Source organism: Triplophysa rosa, linkage group LG4 (genome assembly GCF_024868665.1).
Source record: "Triplophysa rosa linkage group LG4, Trosa_1v2, whole genome shotgun sequence".
NCBI lineage: Eukaryota > Metazoa > Chordata > Actinopteri > Cypriniformes > Nemacheilidae > Triplophysa > Triplophysa rosa.
In genome coordinates, this window is record NC_079893.1 from 11,826,794 (window position 1) to 11,850,776 (window position 23,983).

At 37.1% G+C, this 23,983-nt stretch overlaps 1 protein-coding gene across 7 annotated transcripts in view; it reads right to left on the bottom strand.

The window, feature by feature from the left end:
* adgrl3.1 (adhesion G protein-coupled receptor L3.1) overlaps window positions 1-23,983 on the bottom strand; it is a 96,179-nt gene that overhangs the window by 41,908 nt on the left and 30,288 nt on the right. For all 7 annotated transcript variants that reach the window (XM_057332401.1, XM_057332404.1, XM_057332399.1 and 4 more), the window contains exons 4-7: window positions 21,141-21,250; window positions 15,028-15,042; window positions 11,720-12,526; window positions 247-543 (exon numbers count right to left, since the gene is read on the bottom strand). In XM_057332401.1, coding sequence (XP_057188384.1) covers window positions 247-543; window positions 11,720-12,526; window positions 15,028-15,042; window positions 21,141-21,250 — 1,229 coding nt within the window. The remainder of the gene's footprint in view (window positions 1-246; window positions 544-11,719; window positions 12,527-15,027; window positions 15,043-21,140; window positions 21,251-23,983) is intronic.

The following is a 23,983-nucleotide window of genomic DNA, read 5'->3' on the forward strand; positions in this document are numbered from 1 at the left end:
GTAGCTGGCAACAGGAAATGGGCATGTTTAGCATCGCCACAAAGTTGACAATTGTTCAACGATAAGCGACTTTCAGGAGTGACTAGCACTAGATATATAAATATAACTACATGACGCATTAACAGCCTAAACGTTGATATACTCAATACACATTAAACAGACCCACATGGTCACACACACACACGCGCACACGCACACACACACACATATATATACTAATAATAGATTAATCACCCTTTCACTAACCTATGGTGCCAGCTGGGCACGGTTGCTTAGCAACCTGTCCCTGGTGTGTCCGTGGCCAGGAGATTTCAGCAGTGAGACGTGGGGCGCAATAGTCAACAGCCACTGGGGTCTGCAGGGAGGGAGGCGACCGTGTCAGGGCTTCGGGGAGGATGTTGTTATGCCGGCGGGGCGGAGCCATGGTGGTAGTCGTGGAAGTAGTGAGAGAGGGGCGGAGAGTGCCTGTATATGGCCGAGGAGGAGGAGTGGAGCTGCGTACTGGAGGAAATACATCAGGCAACAAAACTGATGAAGGAGGATCTGAAAAAGACACAGAGATATTTAACACTACACATTTTTTGTATAATCATATATAAAATGAAAAAAGTTATTCATCCTATAATATGAAATGTCATGGAAAGCATTAAATGCAACATTTTTTATACATGTCGACACATTATTACAACACTAATTCTCTGTTTTAAAACAAATTTTAAGTGTTTGTTTTGCTTTAAAATGATTGCTTCAATTTATGTTTAGCCTTATAAGCAGAAAGTGTTTTTTTAGAACTAGAAGGTTCTATCCGCATTTGACCAAAAATCCCCATTTACAAATTTGAGAGGATTTTTATATTGTACATTTAGAATACATCAAGGCTCTCTGTCTCTTTCCTGTATGAAAAAGACTTATTTCTCATTGAATTTTTGCTATATGAAATGTAAAAACTTTGAAACTCAATATCTCAAAACTGCTCAGAATGCAGAAAGAACCTCATAATTCCAAGGTGACGAAATGTCAAAACTGGTGAAATTTTCACTTTCAATACAACACAAAAAATACTATGATATTAAACACACTCATTTAATTCATTAGTTAAATATTAATATTCAATATTAAAGATGCAGTCTGTAACCTTTTTGACAAAAATCAGTTAAGCAAGTACATAAAACAGTGCTGAAAACTGTCTCCTTACCCCCGATTCGCAATTGTAAACTTATAATAATAAGATTTATTTTCACAGGAAATTTAAGTTTGACATCCTTTGACTTCAACCCACATAAAAAGTATGTAAAGTAACATGCAATTTTATGTTTCAAGCAGAGTTACAGACAGAGAGGCAAGAGTATTCCTCTATAGAATATTTCAGCGGCAACAACATAAACACAAACACAAACGTTATGTGGCCCAAACGTAACTTTCGGTAGACCTCCACAAAGAATCACTGAATAAATAAAATATTCATATGAATTAATTTTATTAATACTATATTAATATAAATTAAATATGAAATAAATTGTTATATTATAAACAAACATGGAAGGAAATCAACTTCAGGCCAGCGTGTGTGTTCGATCAAACCGTCTATTAAGTAAATACTGCAAGTAATTATTCAAATAGTCAGAAAAAAAATGAATTCAAAATATTGACAGTGCAATACATTCACAGTACTGTGAAAACATTTACAGTATAGAAGCAATTGTTTGAGAGCGGCTGCCTGTCAATCAAACAGCACACAGAAACCGAATCAGTCCTCTGTACAACCGGTACTGTACAAAGACCGGTATCGTTTCATTATAAATATTTTATTTTAGTATCAACTTGGTTCCTAAAGCACCAGTATTTTTGACATCCTTGGTTTGACAAGGCAGTTGCCTACAAATAATGCTAAAAGAGACATTTAATCTCTCTCTCTCTTTCTGTATATCTGCTGTTTCAGGGTTGACTGAACGAATCGGGTGCCTGGAGAGTGTGCGTGTAGGTGTGTGTCTTTGTGCCCTGTGCAGCATTTGGGAGTGTATGTTTTGACAGGCCTGATCCCTGAGTGCAAGGACTTCAGAGAGGTAAAGATAGATGATGTTTAAACGTCATAACTTCCCACTGGGTCTCTATGTTCCTCTCACTCTAACACACAAACACACACGCACACCTGAGGGCCTGAAACGGGCACATTTTACATATCCATAGCGTTGTTTTTTGTTTTAAAGTGAGAAACAAACTGTGTTAAAAACTCAGGATGTCACACAGAGGAGTAAGCATCCGTTGCTCCTAAGCAATTCAAGTAAGCAAGTCTGAGCTAGACTAAAATATGCTGTAAGAGTTCAATAATACACATGCGTGTGGACAGACACGTTCTGGTACACGCACACAGACCAAGTGCAGAAACAGCTTCTCTCTTTTTTTGTCCTTTTCTTCCTGTCTGTTTTCCTGTTTCACTGTCTTGCAGTGATCCTGTGGAGAGAGGAGAGATGCTCTTGTTGCCGCAACAACTGCTGGAAATAGGGACAGGAGATGAGAGCGAGAAGAGAGCTGGTACCTGAACAAAATAAGTGCATTTATGTTTGTTTTTTTTGTCAATTTTTTTCTGAAAGTGCCTAAAATGCCATGTGTGGTTTCCGGCTGACAAACGAAAATACGGTTGAAAAATATTGAAGAAAAACACTAGTTTTCAAGTTTTCAAGGGGAAAAACCAGGGCATGTGTAAAATTATGCTAGTTTTATTATATTTAATGTAAACAAAGGCTGCTTATTCCTAGTTGGGCACGAAAAATGAGCACCATGACAATTTGAATGAAAAATTGAATATAAAATGATCAAATCTAACATTAATGAATTTATACGATCATCTGAGTATGATCTGCTTTTACCCCAGTGATGTTAAGTTTAGGATTTTTATTCATACATTTTTTCAATAATCATTCATATATTTTCAGATTTTTTTAGAAACAATGTAAATTAACAGTGTTTTTAATGATGAATTAACACTGAATTATTGATGTGAGGTTTTTTTTGAGAATTTTTGGCGAATTAACAATGTTACTTAACAATGAACTAACAATAAATTAGCGCAGAATTAACTATGTAAATAGTTCCAAAATTCTTCAGTGTTTTTTTAGAAACGATGTGAATTAATAATGCTATTTAATAATGAATTTACGATAAATCAACAATAAATTGCAGCGGAATTAACTGTGTGAATTGTACAAAAATTCCTCAATGTTTTTTAGAAACAATGTGAATGAAAAATGCTATTTATTCATGAATTTACTATAAAGTAACGACATATTACCGCTGAATTAACTGTGTGAATTGTACAAAAATTCTATGTGAATTAACAATGCTATTTAACAATGAACTAATGATGAACTGACGATGAATTAACAATAAATTAATGGTACAAAGAATTTTTGTACAATTCACATCGTTCTAATTCATATGAATTCACATTTCAAATGAGATCAGGTTTGAAATGAATATAAGTATACATATTAGAATAAAAATGCATATCTGTCTTAACATATTTTATCTCCTGTTGTGTATCTCCTAATGCCGGGGCCTCACCACAAGATAATCGGGCCGATTTCTCCCTTTCCGACAATCCTACGTAAAGTCCCGATGGTCTTAAACGGCTCCACAGATTATCTTATCAGATTTTCCTGTGGCATGATGTGTGTTAAGAGTGAATGAACCTGATCGGAAGAACATGTTGAATATTTACAATTAGAAATCATGATGTGTGGGGGAAACCCCAAGGACAAACGCACAAGAACTCTGTTGATTGTCATGTGGAACGAAACGATCCCCAATCAGAAAGCCAGCTGACAGAAAGACAACAACCTTAGTCATAAATACTTTAGACGACGCTGCTTGAGCAATTTCTCACCGATAAATAATATTTTTAAAATCACATAAAAGGTTATATGTACACATTTGTTTATATTGAACACATGTACTGTATAATAAACAGACAGTGAAATGATAATAAAACTTATTCTGAAATCTCAAGAGAATTTGCGAGATGTCCTGTGTTCATAGTCAGGACTCTGTTTGAAAATCTGTTTGTGTGTGGTGTGCTTTCTTCGTCACATCACGATGCACCACACATTATAGGTGCGAAACGATTAAATCTAGGATTTTTTGTCCTCATGTTTGTGGTCTCTCACAGTTTGAAACTCTTATAAGATTTAAAAAATCTTTTGGTGTGGCCCAGGCTTAAGCAAAGAGACAGACCTCTAACATACCAGCTGATCAATAGTGTATTTCCTGTTCACAAACAAGTACATATACACAGACATACAGTACACATGTCTGTCCCATGCATTACACACACAAGAGACTCATTCAACATGGGATGCAGATGTCATGATCTCTGCCCATCATAATGTCAAGTGTACGTCAATTCACCGCCCTAGACAACTGCTTATATTGCTTTAGTGCTTGACTACAGTCCATACTTTCCGAAGCAAGTACACCTGAAACATGCACTAACAAAACACTGTGCAATCATGAGGCAGCGTGAGCTCTCATTAACTTTTGAGAATGAAAGACGGTTCCTCGACTATATCCCACCAGACAGCTCTGGCTTATTATAGAAATGCACTGATCCAAATATCCTCTCACATCCCCCCCCACCAACACCAACCTCTCCTGTGCGGCAAATCTGACTGTGATTTTAAAGGGCCGCTGAGTGAAATGAAAGCACTTCCTGTTTCTATTTCTGTCTGTGTGAGGAGCTACTGAGGCAAGACTCAGAGCGCAGCAGAGCATCCTACAGTGACTAATCGCTCGCGCGCACAGGCACGGCGCCCTCCCTTCCTTTTTCTCACAAAAGCCATTAAATGACAAACCCAACTCTTTCATCGCTCTTCCAAATCTCTCCATCTCTCCTTTCTCTTGGGTGACCGCCGGTCCGCCATGGCCCTCCGTGTTTCTAGATTGCCATCTCGATGATACAGCCCACTCGAACACAATAGGGGTGCAGATAGAGGGCAACGCGTGTTTCCAAAGGAAAGGGCGCTTTGATTGGCTGATGATCAAAGGGAATCTTCTGCTCTCTGCCTCGATGGAAAGATGGTTGGCTCAATCTTTGGGGTCAAAGGTCATATATCCTCTATTACGCGACACACCTTAAAAGGCAGCGTGACTCGGAGTGGACTTTCAGAATGGTCTGTTTAGCACACTGCTGTGCACATACTATAAGAGAGAAGGCAACACATTCTGACTATATATCACAGTCAGGAAATTACTGTGAGAAATCGTCTAATTTGATGTTTGGTCATACCATTCAGTTGTGACCGCAACAGCAAATCATTCGAGGTTGCTTAACGCAACACAGCCCTGTTAAATAAGCTTCAGCCCACACAGAGATTAGAAACAATGTCACCTTGCTGATCAGGACCAATCAGAAGGCAACGTCATGGCAACCATGGGGGAATCTGTAATTGATGCATGATTGAGCTGCTGTTTACGATGAGTTAAAAAAACTTATAAAAATGTTAGATACAAGTATGCAGACTGAGTGAAAAGAGTGTAGACGGCACTTTCCATGACTAGCATGTAAAAAGTATTAATAATCAGTATTTCCCACAAAAAAAAGATATTTGCGTACAGTTACAACGAATAAATGTTTTCATGAATTAGATAAGGCTTAATATAATAAAATATAATATAATATAATATAAAAGTAATAAATGTAAAGCAATAAATTCTAAAAGTCTAGATTTTACTTCTTTTATATTTTTAAGAAATTATTTTTATTAATATTACTTTTTGCAGTAACAGACCTGTGTGAAAAGTGTGAGAAACATTATAATGTTAGATTTCAATATTATTTTAGATATTTTTTTAATACCAATTTAATATAGTTTTAATAAACATTTATGTTTATATAAATACAGCCGCGGACAAAATTAAGAGACCATTCCAATTTTAAATTGAATTATCCTTTCTAGATGTATTGTGGTCATTCCAGTCCAAGGTTATCACATTTTTTTTAAACTTTCCCTTAATAAATGTACAAATGAAGAGTTTATTTCCAAAATGATATAACTCCATTTTTAAAATTATTCAAAAATCATGTTTTTTATTGTGCAATCCCATTAATATCAATCAAACTGTTAGTTGTTTTGTTTTTATTTAAGTCATAATAACTCAAAAAATACAGCTAACTTACACAATAAAAACATGATAACATAATACAAAACATGATTTTTGATGTTGAGAAGTTATCTCATTTTGGAAACAAACTCTTCAAATATGACTGTATTGCTTAAAAGTGAATATGAACTTGTTTTCTTTGCAGTATTTGAGGTCTGAAAAAATAGAGAGCATCTTTTCTATTATTGTGACCTGTTTCTCCAGGTCTCATTTTCAGCAAATAAATGCAAATAGAAGCAATATTTTTATTTGAAATTTGGTAAAAAAATATTGTTAGTAGTTCACAGAATGAAACAAGAACGATAATTTTATCAAAACACTACCTATAAATAGTAAATTCAGAAAAACTGAAATGATGCTTTGAAACGGTCTCTTAATTATTTCCCAGGCTGTATATTATATTTTTAAAAATATATATTTTGATGAAATATTAACAAATATTCTCCATTATTAAGTTTGTAGTTAAAACAATTACAATTCATGTCACATTAGTTCACATCTAATAGTCTAAAAGTATTTACAACGAATAAACATGCTACATGTTTTAGTAATGCTTTAAAAAGTCTTTTCTTGAGTCTCTAAAAAAGAATTTACATTAAAAAGAGGCAAAAAGGACACAGGATAGAAGGTATGAGGCTCAGCGAGCCCGCGTACGAAGAGCTCATCCTCCTCTTCTCTTCCTCTGTTATCAGCACTATGGTAATAACAGTGTAAGTCCCCTTGGTGGGGTTACCACTGTAATCCTCGCTCTTATCAGCTCAGATCTACATGGTGAGATTGCTCTCGGTCAGCAGTCTACGTAAATGTGCGTGTGTGCGCACACATGCCTGTAAATGTACACAAGCCAGCGTACACGAATCTTAATGCGAATGCATGAGTATGTGTGTGTGCGTGTGTTACCGTGCTCTGAAGTGTGTACACAGAAGTGTGAGTGTGAACATCACTCTATTACTGATTGATCTGTGTGCTAAACTCCCTGCTGGCAAATCCAAGTGCATTCTTGTTCCTGCGGATCGGTTTAAATAAAGTTTTCCCTTTGTGCTGCCTTGTAATTGCCAGTAGAGAGAGTTTTAACCGTATGTAAGACATTCTCTCATTTAATAAAAGCATAGAACAGAAGTCTCCACTCCACTAAAGGAGCTCAGAGGCCATTCCACTTAAACTATCCGCCGTGCCCATACCAACATATTACATTAGCATTAGACTTTAAAGCAAACCTGGAAGTGGAGGAGGACGCCGGGTGCGAGAGAGAGAGAGTATGTGGAGAGCACGCCTTATAGAAAAGCAGAGTACAGTTCTATGTGTTAAAGTGAGAGACAGTCAGCATTACATGTGTGCGCATGATTTCCACCTCTTGTGCGGACATGTTTAGTAGAGCAAAACTAATTTAATTTCAATCCGTCTTTTTTTAAGCGAGCTGTGTGCTGGTGTGTAAATTATGCATGGACTGTTGTGTGTAGGAAGAAATAAAAGACAAAGACAAAGAGTGTGGCAAATAAAAAAAGAAACGGAGAAAGTCAGAGACAGCGAGGGAGAGAAAACTCACAGGCGGGCGAGCGTAATCCCCCTCAATCAATTTATCTTCTATCTTTATTGTTGCTGTAGGTCTGAATCTTTAAATGTCCTCCCAGCTGACCTGAATGCCACAGCCTTCTCAAGCACTTAAAGTCTTTCATGAGAAACGCACTCAGCTCAGCGTTTGGTCAGGGACACGCAGTGCATAAACAAAGCTTAAAGGAATAGCTCACTCAAAGATGATAATCCCGTCATTATTTACTCACCTTAATTTTTTTTCCGTTGGACGCAAAAAGAGAAATTCGGAAGAATGTTGATGGCACCGTTTATTTTTAATTAAAGTGACTTTCAAAAGTGACAAACAAACATAGTTAATGTAATAGTTGTCTGAAGCTTACGAACTGACCGGGTTCATTCACAAATACTTAAAAGTTCTTCCCCAACTCTGATCCAGTCAAAGAGTAATATAATAATATAACTCCTGAGTTAGGTCAGAAGTTAGAAGGTAAATTACAAAGCTGTTAAGACATTTATAGTGCTGCGGTCACTGTCATTTTATGAAAAGACCTGGAAAGATTCTTCACAAAGGCATACAGGCTTAAAATAACATGAGTACCCTGTTTAAAAAACCAGCAGGTTAGGTATGTTTTGAAGCAATTTAGCTGGTTTGAGCGGGTTTAAGCTCATGTGCTGGTCTTTAGCTGGTCATGAGCTGGTTTAAGATGGTCCTAGGCTAGCTAGCTGCTTGGGACCATTTTAGGACCAGCACATGACCAGCTAAGGACCAGCACATGACCAGCTTAAGCCAGCTCAAACCAGCTACCTTGCTTCAAAACATACCTAACCAGCATATGCTGGTTTTTTAAACAGGGGTGTTTTTTTAAACCCAGGGGCGGTTCTAGGGTGACTGGAGATTAGCCCATAGACTTCCATAAATGTGCCGCATTTTATTTTGCATCTAAAAACGTGTGGAAAACATGAGCTGCCGCTTTCAAAGATTCTCGGGAGCTTGCGCTGTTGTGGCATCTGCCGTTTCTAAGCAACCATGAGTTGTGCTCCTGGTGAAGGTTCCGGAAAGGATAGAAAGGATTTTCAGCACTGACACGCTAGGAATAAAGAGCGTGCCGCCCGCACCACATGCCCACCGTGACCGTGTTGCTCTCTATTTGAGCGCTTGCAACACGTCTACATTTAAAATAACGAACTTCCATAAAAAGACGCAAAATTTAAATGGCCCTTGAGTTATTCATACAGGGCATGGTAATAAAAACATTCGGGGCTTTACTGAAAACTTTCTGGGCTTCAGCCCCCTTAGCCCACCCCTAACACCGCCACGGATGTGTTTTTTAATGGCTGATGCTGATACTGAAATATATATATCTGTAAATTACAGTAAATTAGAGACATACAGAAAACTGATGAAACTAAATTAACAATTATGTATTAAGTGGCTAGTTAGCAGCATGCTTAGCATTAAAACAGACTTTAGCCATTTAAACCTGTATGTGTCAAATGCTGGCTTTACATCCGAGTGTCCTTTATTACGAACAAAATGCTAGCACGCTATATAGCGGCAGGCAGAACTAAAAAAATTGCGGATAATGGAAAAAAGCCAAATATCGGCCCAATATATTGACCACAACAATATATCGGAATCAGCCTATGACTAGACAAGAGGGTGTCTGAATAGTGACAGAATTTCCTTTTTTTGATGACCTGTTTCTTTACAAAACATGGTAGATTTATCAATCTTGTAAATTTTGACTTGTAACTCAGCATTCTGACATACTGCTCAAACATAAACGTTAATAAAAAAATGTTTATTCAATTAAAAAAAAAAATAATCCACATCTTTCTATAATAAGCCATCACTCTGTGTTAGACATCTGTGACTAACAAGAACTAGATGATAATATTTTGAAAGAGATGTCAACGTGGCAACATGCAAAATATGGTTTGAAAGCTCTGGTGAGGAGTTATTTAAAAGTCTCCACAATGCACCAGAGCTCTGTGTCTAGAACAATCTCCCCTCCGTCGCACTTCAAAAAGTGCCTGTTGTTGTGTTTGTCTTATTCACGGGCGAACTGCAGGTAACATTTGAAATACTAATGAAGCCACGATAAAATTTAATTAAAACCCGAACTACACAAAGCTGGTGTTGTTTTATCAATATTCTCTTTGATATGACCATTAGATGCAGTCTGATCTGCATTAGCTCAGGTAGCGAACCCTCCTGCTCTAACTCATGAACAAGATCTTTGATGTAGAGTATGCTAATAAAGAAAATGAATGCAGACAGGGTCATTAGCAAGCACCTACACACACACATTTGCACCTGGTGTTGTAGTCTATAAATTCTTTAAAGGCTGTTTATGGCTTTGTAGACGAGTTTTGAAAGCAAAGCACTAATAACTGCGGGAACCAACATTACTTCCAAGTTTGGTACAGTATCATTGTTGCGTGAGATGTTCTGTAATAAAACTGACAGTATGGGTCAGAATCTATTTGCTCCTTTTTTTACATTATGCTCAAATTGGAACTGTTAAGAACCAAAACACAGACTCTGCTCTGTTCTAATGGGATGTCAGTAGATGCGCGGTTAGTAACTGTTGCTTTACACTGTAGATAATGATTCATTCAGCTGCAGTTCAGCTGAACTGGCAAGCGGACAAAAAATGCCCAACTCTGAATTTGAGGGAGGGATAAAACAAAGTGAAAAATAACACTGCTAATGGACTGTGATTACCCATACAATCACATTTCTCTCAGAAAATGTAAGTCAGGGGGAAAATCCTGACTCCCTTTTACCACTAACATGAATACTTGTATGAGTGAGTGGAAATGACAAGAGACACTAACTGAGTTTAGCTGTTCAAAGTAGATTTGTGTCTCGCAATCACACAGCAGCACAATAACATTACAGAGTGATATCAGAACACTTCAGTATATCTTAAAGCAGCGGTTCAAAGCAACACCCCAAAATGAAAATTCTTTTATTTAAACATGCTCAAATCATCCTAACCCTATACTAAAAGTACTCTAGATATTGTTAAGAAAAATCGTTACGTTTATAGACGGTTTCATCAGACGCACACGCTCCAACCCACCCAGAGTTAACTTTCAGTCTGTGTTTGGTACAATTTATATGACATTTAATTTATATTAATATTTTATTGTATATTAATTGTATTAAATTAAATTAAAACTACTTAAAAGTTATTGATTCTTTGTCGAGGTCTACTGGAAGTTAAGTTTGGGCCACATAACGTTTGTTTAGGACATATTCTAAATGTCCTAAATAAGAATAGACTAAAACATATTCATTAATAATTTTATCCCTGCTAAGGATTGCGTCTAGTTTGAGTACATGTTAACAAATGACAGGTCACATGCCAAAACAGAACTGACTGTCACGTACAAAGTAACTAAACGTGGTGATCCGCAAACTTTGTTTTAGTTTTAGTAAACTATACTATATAAACCTGTTTTGTTAATTAAAATCAAATGAAATATCGCCTAAATATTATGTAAAATACTAAACAAAAACGTGAAATTTTACCTCAGTAATAAACTAAAATAACTTTAAGTTGATGCACTACTATTGATTAAACATAAATAAAAAATAAACAAAAATTGAAATAAATGTAATTTATATATCAATATAAAAAAGTATAAAAAGCGCATAAAAACTGATCAAAAATAAACTAAAATGAACATGAAAACCTAAAATATAAAAATAAACGCTTTTTCAAAATATTAATAAAAACCTCTTTTTGGGCAAAGTTTTTGTAACAAAAATTAACAAGTTTAAATATCCATAAAACTACAATAAAACTGAAAACAAAACTATAATAACTCTGGTGACCCTAATGGGGAAACGTACTATTAGGGTCTGGAATGGTATGAGGATGACAAAATAATTGACAGTGGACAGAGCTACAGTGATGTCACTGAATTTGTCCACCCAAAAACATCAAAGATCATAAATACTAACACACTAAGAAACATATGCAGCACAGATTTGTCTAAATTAAAACAAAAAACTCACCAAAGCCGATTCTGTTGTCATTATTCCCAAAGTCAAGAGAATAGATGACAACGTGGTAGTTGTTCCACACATAGAGCAAATTGTCGCGGGGGTTGTAGTCGACAGCTGCGATGTACTGGTAGGAATTTGGAAATGGAATGTTTAAGTGTGTCTCGCGACTCTTCTCTGTGTTATACATGTAGTCAATTTTATTCCCCAACGCTTCATTATCATCGTCTTCGTAAACGCTCTTTACCACGTAGAGGATCCCACAGATCATGAAAGCATTGGAGGCGGATCGCTTGTCATATGTCGTATCCCATGATCCCTCTACTCGGAGCGTGTACGGGTTGAGCTGACTCACCACGATTCGTCCATTGTTCTGCTCGGTGGCGTAAATTACCCAAAGTCCATTTTCGTCCACTGCCAGATCAATGTCCGATTTCCCACCCCAACGGTACGGCGAAGTGTCGTGGTAGTTAGCGTTAGCGATGATTGCCTCACCGCTCTTGATACGAGTTCGCAGGTCGAATTTGACAATGTTGCGCGTACGTTCCTTGTTGAAGAAGAGTGCGCCGTCGAACACCACAAACCCTGTGCCGTCCACCCGATGGGGCAGCTTGTATGTGGTGGTGGGACGACCAGCAATGAAGTCCTCTTTCGATGAGTATTCAGTCAGCGTGTCGGTACGGTAAGGTGTCCAGGGCATATAGTAGATTTTATTGGATGACTGTAAGGGGTCTTTACACCACGACCCCGACTGGTGGTCCGACTCAAAAAGGTGTTCACTCTGGTAAACACCTTTCAATACACCTGGACACAGAAAGACTGAAAGAGAAAGCGGGAGACAGTGAGTCACGGTCACATGACTGAATGTTTAAAAACAAATGCTGTGGGATGTTCATACGACAGCTCCAGGCTTTGAGCTGGGAGAGAAACATCTATTAAACCTTATCTGATGACTAGTAGACCGTTTTATAGTTCATGACTCCTGAAAAATCCCACAGGAGCTTCTGAAAATCCGTCACACCGAATCCACTAACCCTGAGGAAAACGCACATGCTATGAGGGTTTATGCGGGTGGCGGTTAAACGTTCAGTCGCCACCTTATTATTCGTGGTTCATTAAATATGAAGATGAAAATAATCACCTGTTATACTTTATGCAAATCAATTTGAATTTTGTCCCACAGAATTACAATCTGCAGTATGTCATGGACTTTCCCACAACACTGCTGGCAAAATAGCAAAGATATTTCCTCAGCCTGGGAACATTTTTCTGGAAGTAGTGCAAGTTACAAGTATTGTGAAAAATCAATGACCAATAAGTGGTTAAGACTGGCTAAAAAACTACGGTCAGCCACCCTCCTCGCAGCAAGACTGTCATGCATATCTTATAAATGTGTGCCTTTGTGACTAAACTGTGTGTGTGTGTGTGTGTGTGTATGTGTGTGTTCATGTTTGTATATCCCGGTGGGGACCTAAACCTGAATACACACCAACACATGGGGACTCGTGTCACCGTGGGGACCAAAATTGAGGTCCCCAGGGGCAAAAAAGCTAATAAATTGTACAGAACAATATTTTTTACAAATCTAAAAATGCAAAAAGTGTTCTATGATCTTTAGGTTTAGGGATAGGGTTAGGGATAGAATATACAGTTTGTACAGTATAAAAACATTACGCCTATGGACTGTCCCCACGGGGATAGTCAACCAAAGCCTTGTGCGTGTGTGTGTGTGCGTGTGTGTGCAAGTTTTCATTCTTCCTGATTTATACTGATACTCCGGGAACCCATGTACTGTATACTTACACGGTCACACAAAAACAGAATGTCTGAAATGGCAACGGTCTTTTCCCACCGTTCCTTTCCCAGAATGAGGAACATCCTCATGGGAAGTGTGACTGGTATTTTAACTATTACTGGATGTTTCCTTTTATTGAAGAATAATGTCTTAATCCAGGAATTTATCCTAGCCCTTGATAAACTCAAGCAAATTTGTCATTTTTATTTAAACCTGTACAACAAACATTTGAGTGTGAATTGTGATTACAGCCAAAATGTGTCTTAAAAAAAGTTCCTACTTTCTTATTAGTTGAGCCACATTCAAAAGCCATAATTTAAAGGAATAGTTCACCCAAAAATGAAAATTCTGTCTTCATTTACTCACTCTCAAATCTGCATAAATTTCTTTGTTCTGATGAACACAAAAGAAGATATTTTTAAGAATGTAGTTGAGCAAACATTTCTGGGGCAATTTTGACTACCAATGTCATTTTTCCAACTATGGTAGTCAATGGTGGCCAAGAACTGTTTGGTTACAAGCATCCTTCCAAATATCTTACTTTTTGTTCATCAGAACAAAGACATTTATACAGATTCGGAACAAGGATGAGTAAATGATGACAGAATTTTTCTTTTTGGGTGAACTGTGCCATTAACTACTATATATACACACATGACATTGCTTGGGAACCGCAAACAGCCTCCAGTTTGGATAATGAACAATATTACTCGGCAGAAACAAATCGTTTACTCCAATAATTGTTAATAATAAATGCAACTCTTTATTATTATGACCACTGGTGTATTTTGTCATGAGGCTGCTTCCGTCGCTTCATAAAAACAATAAGCCACTCGAGTCCAAGAATTGATTTTTATAAGAGTACGGGGGTTTAAAGACGAACCCTTATCACAGCTACACAGTCTCTTTTGGCTTACTGCTATATTAACTCACTTTAAGAATATGTTTGTCATTTTAATTTCTCATCTCGTATTCACATTCACCGCACACTATAAATGGCATTTTGCTGTTATTGTCCATTTAAGAATTGCTGTGTAATGTGCATGGCATCCTAATCAAAATCAGGACAACCTGAAACAAAAAGCTTTCAGATTTGATAACCGTTCACGCCTCATTCCACATTCATTTTAGCTATGCAGAAAATTAAGTCGTAATTACGTTAAGGCCTGATTGTCTAGATTTACCCCAGTCCATTTAAAAGGCATAACATTGCAGGACAACAATTTCAAACCCTGCTTTAAACTGCCACATCTTGTGGTCAGCACAATTGGCAGTTCAGGTTTAAAACAGTGGCAACACCTTCCTGAACATCTGATACATGGTAAACCACCAGATGCACCAGGAGAGGAGTCTTCGAGAATAATTCAAGGGGTAAAGCTCTGGTCTGGGATCAGGTTTCTCCTTCGCATTCCTAATATAAACCATTATGGGCAACTGATCGCCAATCTGTCATTAGTATCAAATAACGCCATAACAGCCTGACAGTGAATTACACACTTAAATTACATTAAAGTAATGGACCTACCTCTCTGCTCCACTTCTGCGTTCGCAACAGGGAGGAAGAAAGAGAGAGACAACAGATTAATGATGCAATATTAAATACTTCACAGTAATTCAATTCCATACGTAATGTGCATCATATCTTATAATAATCTTGGGAAAGTACTAAAATGCGCTTCATTTGTACTCTAGAAATTCCATTAAGTACGTGATCATAATTTTTGAAAACAAATGGAGTCCATGTGACATTAGACTATCAAGCAGACGAATGAACGCATAAAAACAAACTAGAACGAGAGTTTGTTCCACAAAATTGTCTCATGTGTCTCAAGTGTTATGAAGCGGCTTTTTCCGGCCAACATTAGCAGATGGATAAAAGACATCAGCCTTTCGAAACTAAACAAGTTTTACATTTTATTATTTATTTATTTGTGGATTTATAGAAAAAGACCAAATTGTACCACCATGTCTGTACACTCCCAGGATGCCATGCAGCACTGCGCTCCAGTTTTATTTGTATGCGTGTCGTTTATAAAAGTATTTTTTAAATATTAAATGAATATGTTCTCCTATCCTAATTTATTATACAGAGACGAATATAAATAAGTAAATAAGTGTAGGTTTATTTCACATAAAACAAACAAAGCACATATGGGCAATTCCAGCATTATGGATGTGATATTTTCTGTAAAAACTTAAAATATAAATTCTCACAAAATGTATTTATTACCAATACATTGCACCATCTGTTTATATTTTACAAAATCCCTGATAATAGAGTCCAGACAAAAAATATCAGTCTATGCACGAGTTTTCTATTTTAAAAGATGGAAAAAGGAATGCGTTATGGATGTGACAAAAAAGGATGCACATTTTTGAGAGACATTTCTTGTAGGATTTCTGTTCATTAAAATGTACGAAACAGAAGCAATTATACACAACAAATAAAGAAGAGCTGGCTCTTGTCTTTATAGAACATAAAATAGTCGTTTTAGTTTCATGTGCCCATTTATGAGGATTATGGATTGTTATGGATGTGACAATTCCGTTATGGATGTGGCAATTCACTTACCTGACTATGGAAAACTATGCTTTAAAAACAAAAAAGTGCTTTAAGAGATACTTCACATGGGTATTGAAACCATCAAATATTGACATCTGACCTATATGTATGGTGAAAACCTTTGGTAAAAAAAAGTTTTTCATCCTAAAGTTGACATTTGCGTGAAATTGTCTATCTGGTTCAATCAGTCGTTTATTGTTTGAGCTTAAAGTGGAAGGAAGCTGCATAGAATGTTCAATAAAACCTGTTTCAACTTTTTTTTTAATTCTTTTGCGTGATGCAAAAATTACACATGCTTTGAAGTGCACGATTCCAAATATTATTTCCTTTTTCTTGATAATTTATGACAGCCAACCTTTAAAGTTTTAAATAAAACTAAAAATTACTGTGCCCTAATTTATATTTGCATATATGCGTGTGTGTGCGCGTGTGTGTTTTGTCTCTATGAAATATGCATGAGGATGAACTGTTAATGCATCACTCAATAAATAAGCCACCACAAAGGAGGGAGGTCTGTGTGTGTGTGCGCGCGTGTGTGTGTGCGTAGACAGATTCCAGAAGATCTGATGTAGAAGCAATTATGTCTCCCACACGCACCTAGTCAAGTTTCAGTCACATTGTAAAAGGATCAATAACAGATAGTCATTTGCTGTCAGTGATAATGAATAAAGAACTGGCTGAACTCTAGCCCTGCTGGAAGGTTACAACTTCCTCTACTAGTAACCTATCAATCACAAACCAGAAACAGCATGACGGATGGGACACGGAATCCTGCGGCATGTTTAAAAAAAATCATTAAAGGAAGTATGTAAGGAAGGGAACTATTTCTGAGCCTGTAGCGACACCAAACACACATTTGCAAAAAAATCGGATCCCCAAACTGAAGCCAATATTGCAATGTTGGGCTGGTTGGGATTCTAACACAGTTAAGTAGGGATAGAGGACAGGATATGACATGGTTAATTTTTACATCATTGCAAAGTTCAATAATTGTTTATTAAACCCTTATGGCACTTTTCCCCCAAGTCTTCATTTGTCTTTTTACATACCGCAATAAATAGTGTACCGCAGGCACCACACCGAGGTATTATCGTACCGTGAGATTTTGATACCGTTACATCCCTACAGTTAAGCAGCAAAAGCTAGATTGTATTTACAGTTTTCAGTCAAATTGACTTAAAAATGATTTGCTCGTAGTTTTTACCTAGAAAATGAGATGATTTACAGGACATATTCCAACACTGCGATTTAAAAATTAAAGCGGTTTCCCTCATGAGCACAGTAGTTTATCATGCAGATGTAAGTAGCAGGTACTGTATAAGGGGTGAAGTTTTCTGAGTGTGTAGGTAAAACAGACGTCTCATATTGAGGCCAAAAGCAGAAAGGTTGACTGGAGTTCTGCCAACTCCTCCATCACGGGGGAAAAGAGAAAGCCAGAAAAACCTCAAGAAAACATTTGGAACATGTTCCCGAGGGTCTCTAAGGCTGAAGTAATTAAATTACCTGCGTATGTGAGTGTGTGTGTGACATTGCGCTTATGTGTGCGACGAAACTTCCCTACTAATTAGTAACATTGTGTAAACGTTTTTTCTTTTTTTTTTGGAGCAGATGGTCACAAACACATATGTGTGGACTTAGGAATACTCAAACGTGCTTCTTGACCCCTGCACGCGGTGCAATTTATGGTCAAAAGGTCAAAGGGAAAGCTATCTGCATCCTGCCAGCGTGTCTCTTTTCTGTCATTTAGCTCTGCAGAAAATCCCCCGTTCTCAACATTTCCACCCATTTGCGACTCTGTGTGTGAACATTTAGGTGAGACAAAGTGTTCAAGTGTATTCAGTCTTTTCCTGTTGCCAGTGCTGCAGTCATACGATACTGATTTATCGTCACCGTTGCCATGGCCACCCCAGATTGGAACACCAACCCCACAGACACTGTGAGAACTTGAAACCACATCGCTCAGCCCACAGATGATTGACAGGCTCTTTTCCTCAGAGTCACGGCATGGGACGAGGCCGGACAACAGATGAACAACAGCGTCAAAATGCAAACGTATCACTCATATATATTTTTTTTCTGTCAGGAGCGAGTTCATACTGGTGACAAGTCTGGATGAGGTGTCAGGTAGCAATCACTGCACGGCAATGCTGCTGAAAACGCCTCAAGTTTCAAATCTACTTAAGGTGCAAATTTGACAGTGACTCACTGAACATAAACCTACAGACCCAACAGATTTAATATGAGCCTCTTATGGAGATCTTTTGTCTGGCTGCATTTGGGCTGCGCGATAATGAAGAAAATGTGCTATGCGATAACTTTGCGATACAATAATGCTTTAAGTTTGTAAAATCAATGTTCATTTTATTAAAATATTCAATTATTATTAAAAATTAAGTAACCAACATAATATGCTTCACATTCCTAGCATCATTACAGAAAGTGAACAGCCACGTTTTACTGTAGCAGTACATACAAGTATATACAGCGAATTTGGACATCCAAGCTTTTGGAAGGACAGCAACGATATCTGACAATGTTACTGCAAACCTACCGATATGCTCATTTGTGATAATTTGTTAATATTCATACATTGTGCAGCTGTAGTCTGCATGTGAGTATAGCGGCTGGTTTTTCTTTGATAAAATTTATAAAACTTTATAAAATGCCCCCTTATACCTCTAAAAGGAATTTTTTGGGTGCAGTGCATGTTTTGCTCTATAAACACACATTAATAGAGTATGTAGCATAATTTTGATTCCCGCAGAATTTTTTTTTTATCTTTCAGTTTTTTTTTATTAAATCGGAGTTACTGCCCCTAGTGAAAAATAAACATACCAAATATTGCTGCTGTCTTTCTGAAACCTTGTATCTCCATATTTTGTGATTTTTATTTTTTGCCATAAATCATTATTATTAGTCACCATTTATGTTTGTCACTGTTTTTTGCAAATATCTAACCAATAAAAAGTATTAAATAGTGTCAACTTTGACAACATAGTATGTAATCATTTAAAAAGTAAAATGTTTTTCGCATTTCCCGAAAAACTGTGAATTTGGACATACAAGATTTCAGAAGGACAGCGACGATACAGTATACATTTTTCAAGCTACAGTAAATATACTCCAAACCCATTAACATATTAACGTACTTAATAAAAATACCATTTAATTTATCTAATTTTGTACTTAATGCACTTTAATTAGGGATGCACCGAAACGAAAATTCTTGGCCGAAGCCGAACATGATGTGAAACACTAGGCCGAAGGCCGAATAATACCGAACACCGAACATGGTTTTTTGCATTTCTTCTATTTATTAAGCTATTTTTTTCACTATTGCACAAACTGAATAGTCAAAATGTGCTTTTTATAATTTGTCTTGCTTTTCAATAAAATACAATACAACTTAATATAAAATTGAGCAAAACAGAGTAAATTCAAACAAAAAATTGAGCCCTCTCCCTTCATGAATAGCCTATATTAATTAGGCCTATAACTGACTGCTAAAAGAATGTAATGTAAGTTACTCTGTACCCCTACAACAAAACACTTCATTAAAAACTGTCATTCCACATTAGGCCTATAAGCTAAAAATATGAATAAACTGAAACTGTTGGATTATTATAGGCTACATTGCAAAATGATTTGAGAAAAAAAAACATCTAATGCAAGCAATTCTGACGGATGCTGACTGACAACCATTTCAGTTCACGTCTCTCCTCCAAACTCCACCGGGCTGCACAGAACATACTGTGTGCACGCGACCACTGTATGATGTCAAAGGATGTCGCGAGCGGCGGGGCTACTGTCAGACCGCCCGCTTCCGTCTGAAGTAAAGTTACTGACCGGTAAAGACGCTCTCATTCGGAAATTTACTTCCGTGCGGCAAGTCTCGTGCTGTGTCTTTCTCTGACACTTTAAAATGCTCCGCACACACGCACGCATGCACGCACACACACACACGCACTGCCAAAATGTTTGCGGCAGAAATAAAGCGCACACGTGTCTCTGTCTCTCTCTCTCTGCGCTGGTTGCTGCTTGATCGTATCACAAGTCATGTTCGGTAAAATTTATTCGGCCATTTCACACATTCGGCCGAACACCGAACTTGCGTTTTTTTGCTATTTTCGGCCGAACATTTTCGGTGGCCGAACATTTGGTGCATCCCTAACTTTAATTGTGTAGGCTATTAGTAGTGGTGAGGTCCAACTAAAGATATAATGAAGTATATTTGAATGTGCTAAAGTGGAACTATTAGAAATATACTTCAGGTACACTTTAAATAAAGACGGATATTATTCGAAAATCATGCAATTCCTAAAGTGACATTAAAACACATTTTAGGCCTAATATCAAGAAATGTGTAGGCCTATTGTGTACAAGTCCAAATAAAGTTATAATTCAAATATTTTATACGTATCAGTAAGTATTAAACTATATGTTAGTAAATATGTTAATGCATTTAAACTATACTTAGTGTGAAAGAAACATATTTGATTGTTTTTTTTCTGGGGGTAATAGAATAACACAGTGCCATGCATTACTCGTTGAAACACAATTTACACATCATACTGTATGGCCTGGCATTAGACGTATACATTTTTGTTTATTTATTTTATGAGGTAGAATCTAACAATATGTTCTGTGTTAAGAAACATTATGCTGCAAATGTTGTCAGTAAAGTTAAACAAGTACTGAACCAGGATGATTCCTATAAAACAACCTGCGAACAGTCTAAACTAGTAAAAGCGTTCATAATTGGGATAAATAATACCTACTTAGGGTTACTCCGTTCCAACTCACAAAAACAGCTCAATTGTAGAGCACTGCATTAGCAATGGGTTCTCAGGAGACATACAGTATGCTGATAAAATGTATACAAACATGTGCACATAATGCACGGTAAGCTGCTTTGAATAAAGCATCTGCCAAATGCATACATGTAAATGTGCAATAATAATTAGCAAGCACCACTAATTAGCTTAATTCCCTTAGCTCAACTGGCAGAGCATTGCAATAGCAATGCCATCGATTTCCAGGGAACGCACATAACCATAAAATGTCTGTACACTTACTGTATGGCACACACTCATACTGAACCTCAAGGTATTTGTACGTTCCAGGACATGGGTCAGGAAAAACATCAGGGCCAGCGATGACTGCACACTGAGTTCTGTTGTTACACCTGAGAGAGAGAGAGAGAGAGAGAGAGAGAGAGAGAAAGAGAGAGTGATATATGCAGACAGATAATGCGAGGCTATTTGTTCATTCGCTATCAATCTAACATTAGGCATATGAACCGTATGTACCCGTTCAATATGTACAATAAAAGTTAATGAGCCTTGAAATACCATTTTCTTCAAATGAAAGAAAAAAGATACATTTACTCAACATCTTCAATAAAGCTCAGAGTGTGGGAAGATCTCAGCACAGTGTGTGAGACACAGCTCACCGGCCCCCTTCCAGGGGCACGGGATCCATGCCGTTATTTTAATCTAACTCATATGTAGGTCATGTGTACATGTAGGGATAGAAAATACAGACCAAGACAAATTCTGTCACAAAAAAAGAAGAAAATGAAACAGGAAGAGGGAAAGAGAGGCAGTTTGGACATATCCTGCTATGCACATACACACAGATGAACAACACATGACACATGTGGCATATGTCATCATTATTACACACTATGAAAAAACAAATGGACACGCACAACACAACTGACACATGCACAAACACACACAAGAATCTTAAAGTTCCGTTATAGAGTATCTCCCTCAACGGGTTACCATGGAAACCTTCCAGTTCAAACCCATGGGGCGCTCTAAAATAGGCAGACACACACTTCAGCTTTAAGTTTTCAAGCATAGAAAATATTATTATATGACAGTCTGAAGGGCTCAGGTGTGTGTTTTCATTTGTATGTGTGTTTTCTCTCTCTTTCTTTTAGACAGTGAAATTTAGACAGTGGCATTTGTGTAAAAATATATATACAGGTATGTCGAGTGTGTGTTACAGTTTGCGAGTGTGTGTGGGCTCTAATTGCTGTGCTGAGTGAGTGTGACAGTCATACTCCCAGAGTGCTGTGGGGCATCTCTGGTTTCCGGGGTGACAGCTCTTGTGTGCTACACTCAGATATGACCTAATTTAGGAGAAGAGAAAAGACGAAAGTTTTTTTTTGGATAATTTTCTTGAGGTAAAGATTTGCATTTACAATACACCCAACATCTTTTTGTGATTATGTGGGATTAGTAAGAACTTGTATGGTGTAACCTACAGATTGGCCTGGGAAAGTTGCTATTGTGTTTTTTTGTGACATCTGAGTAAAAAGTAAAAAAATGTAGAGCGGGATTTGATGTCATCCTTAAAGAATTGATTTAATCATTGAAACAGTCAGTACAGTCCCGCCCTCGCAAAAAGGCATACAGAGATTTATGCAGAGAAAAGATGAAGTTTGCAGGGGTAAGGGAGGGTAATGTTTTTGATTAAAGATTATGAGGACATTTTCTTTTTAAACGACAGAAGAAAAATTGCAATATTTCATAAAAAATATGAATTGTCAGTTTTGATTTTAGGGTGACTTTAACTGACAGCCCGTGTTCATCTCACACAAGTTTGATGAGGACATGACTGAATGAACAGTGTGTGAGGTGAAGACAGGGAGTGTGTCACATGATTACATCAGCATCATCTAGACATACAGTACAGAGACACTGACTTTAAAAAATATTCCACCTGACTCTGAAGATATCTGAGGGTTTTCTATTGTGTATGAATTAGGGCTGTCACAATATCAGATTTCCGCTACACAGTTATTTTGGCCAAAATAATTCACCGTAACAATATTATCGCAATATTTATGTTAATTAAAGCAAAAAATGATGTCAATGAAATGAATATTTAAATTATGTTTAATGAATATGTCAATGAATAACACTCCAAATAAACGTAACTCTTAAAGCAAAATATTGAATACTGTAGGTGCTGCATAGTTTACAATATTACGATATGTGTAGAATTATCATGATATCGTAATTGTGCATCAGGATTATTGACAATACCTATATGTTGTGACTCCCCTAGTATGAATATACAAATTTGTATTTCACACACAACCACACATATCACGACTTTGAGAATCTTGTACATGTGTGTTTGATGAGGGTCGGATCTAAATTCTGCTGGACATTGGCCCTCCAAGACCGCAGTTGAACAGCCTTGCATTATATCATACACAAGCAATTTTGCACATTGGCTCTTATGGTTGCTGTTTTTCCGCATCAAATAGGTTTAAGAAGTGCGTCAGAAGTTGGTAATGACGATCAAAATCAAAATATGCCTGTGAATGTCTAGTACACGAAGTCCTGCAGTCGTACCACCATCTGCTCCACATAGCATTCCAGATATCATCAACAGTACAATAAAGTGGACCTAATGTTTACACTTGAAATTCTGCTGCGACCACTGAAATGGTTTTCTAGTTCTCTTTGCTGTGTTTATGTATTTTGCAAGAGGAAGCTGGAAAAGAGATATCGAAAGACTCAGTTCTTGTTTAAATAGCCAAATGCTTTTAGTTTCCATCGTATACAAATTCCTTTCCTTCACAATCAATTGATGGTTGGGAAAGGAAATAAAGTAAATAAATAAAGAATAAATTAAGTATGAGCGTTCAGATACAAACACAGACAAACCTTACATTTGCAGCTTGCTATTGCTAGTCAGTCAGAGACAGGTGGTATTTATAATTTAGGGAGATGGGGACATATTCAGTCTAGAGAGCATTCTGTTAGGGCATAAATTTGCATATGTTCAGACGTACGAGATGAGTCATCAGTATTTTTGCTTGTTTTTCTAGAAGAGAAAGACGGCGCATTTTAAATGCTGTATCTGCTGTAGAACACTATAGTGTATAGATTGTATT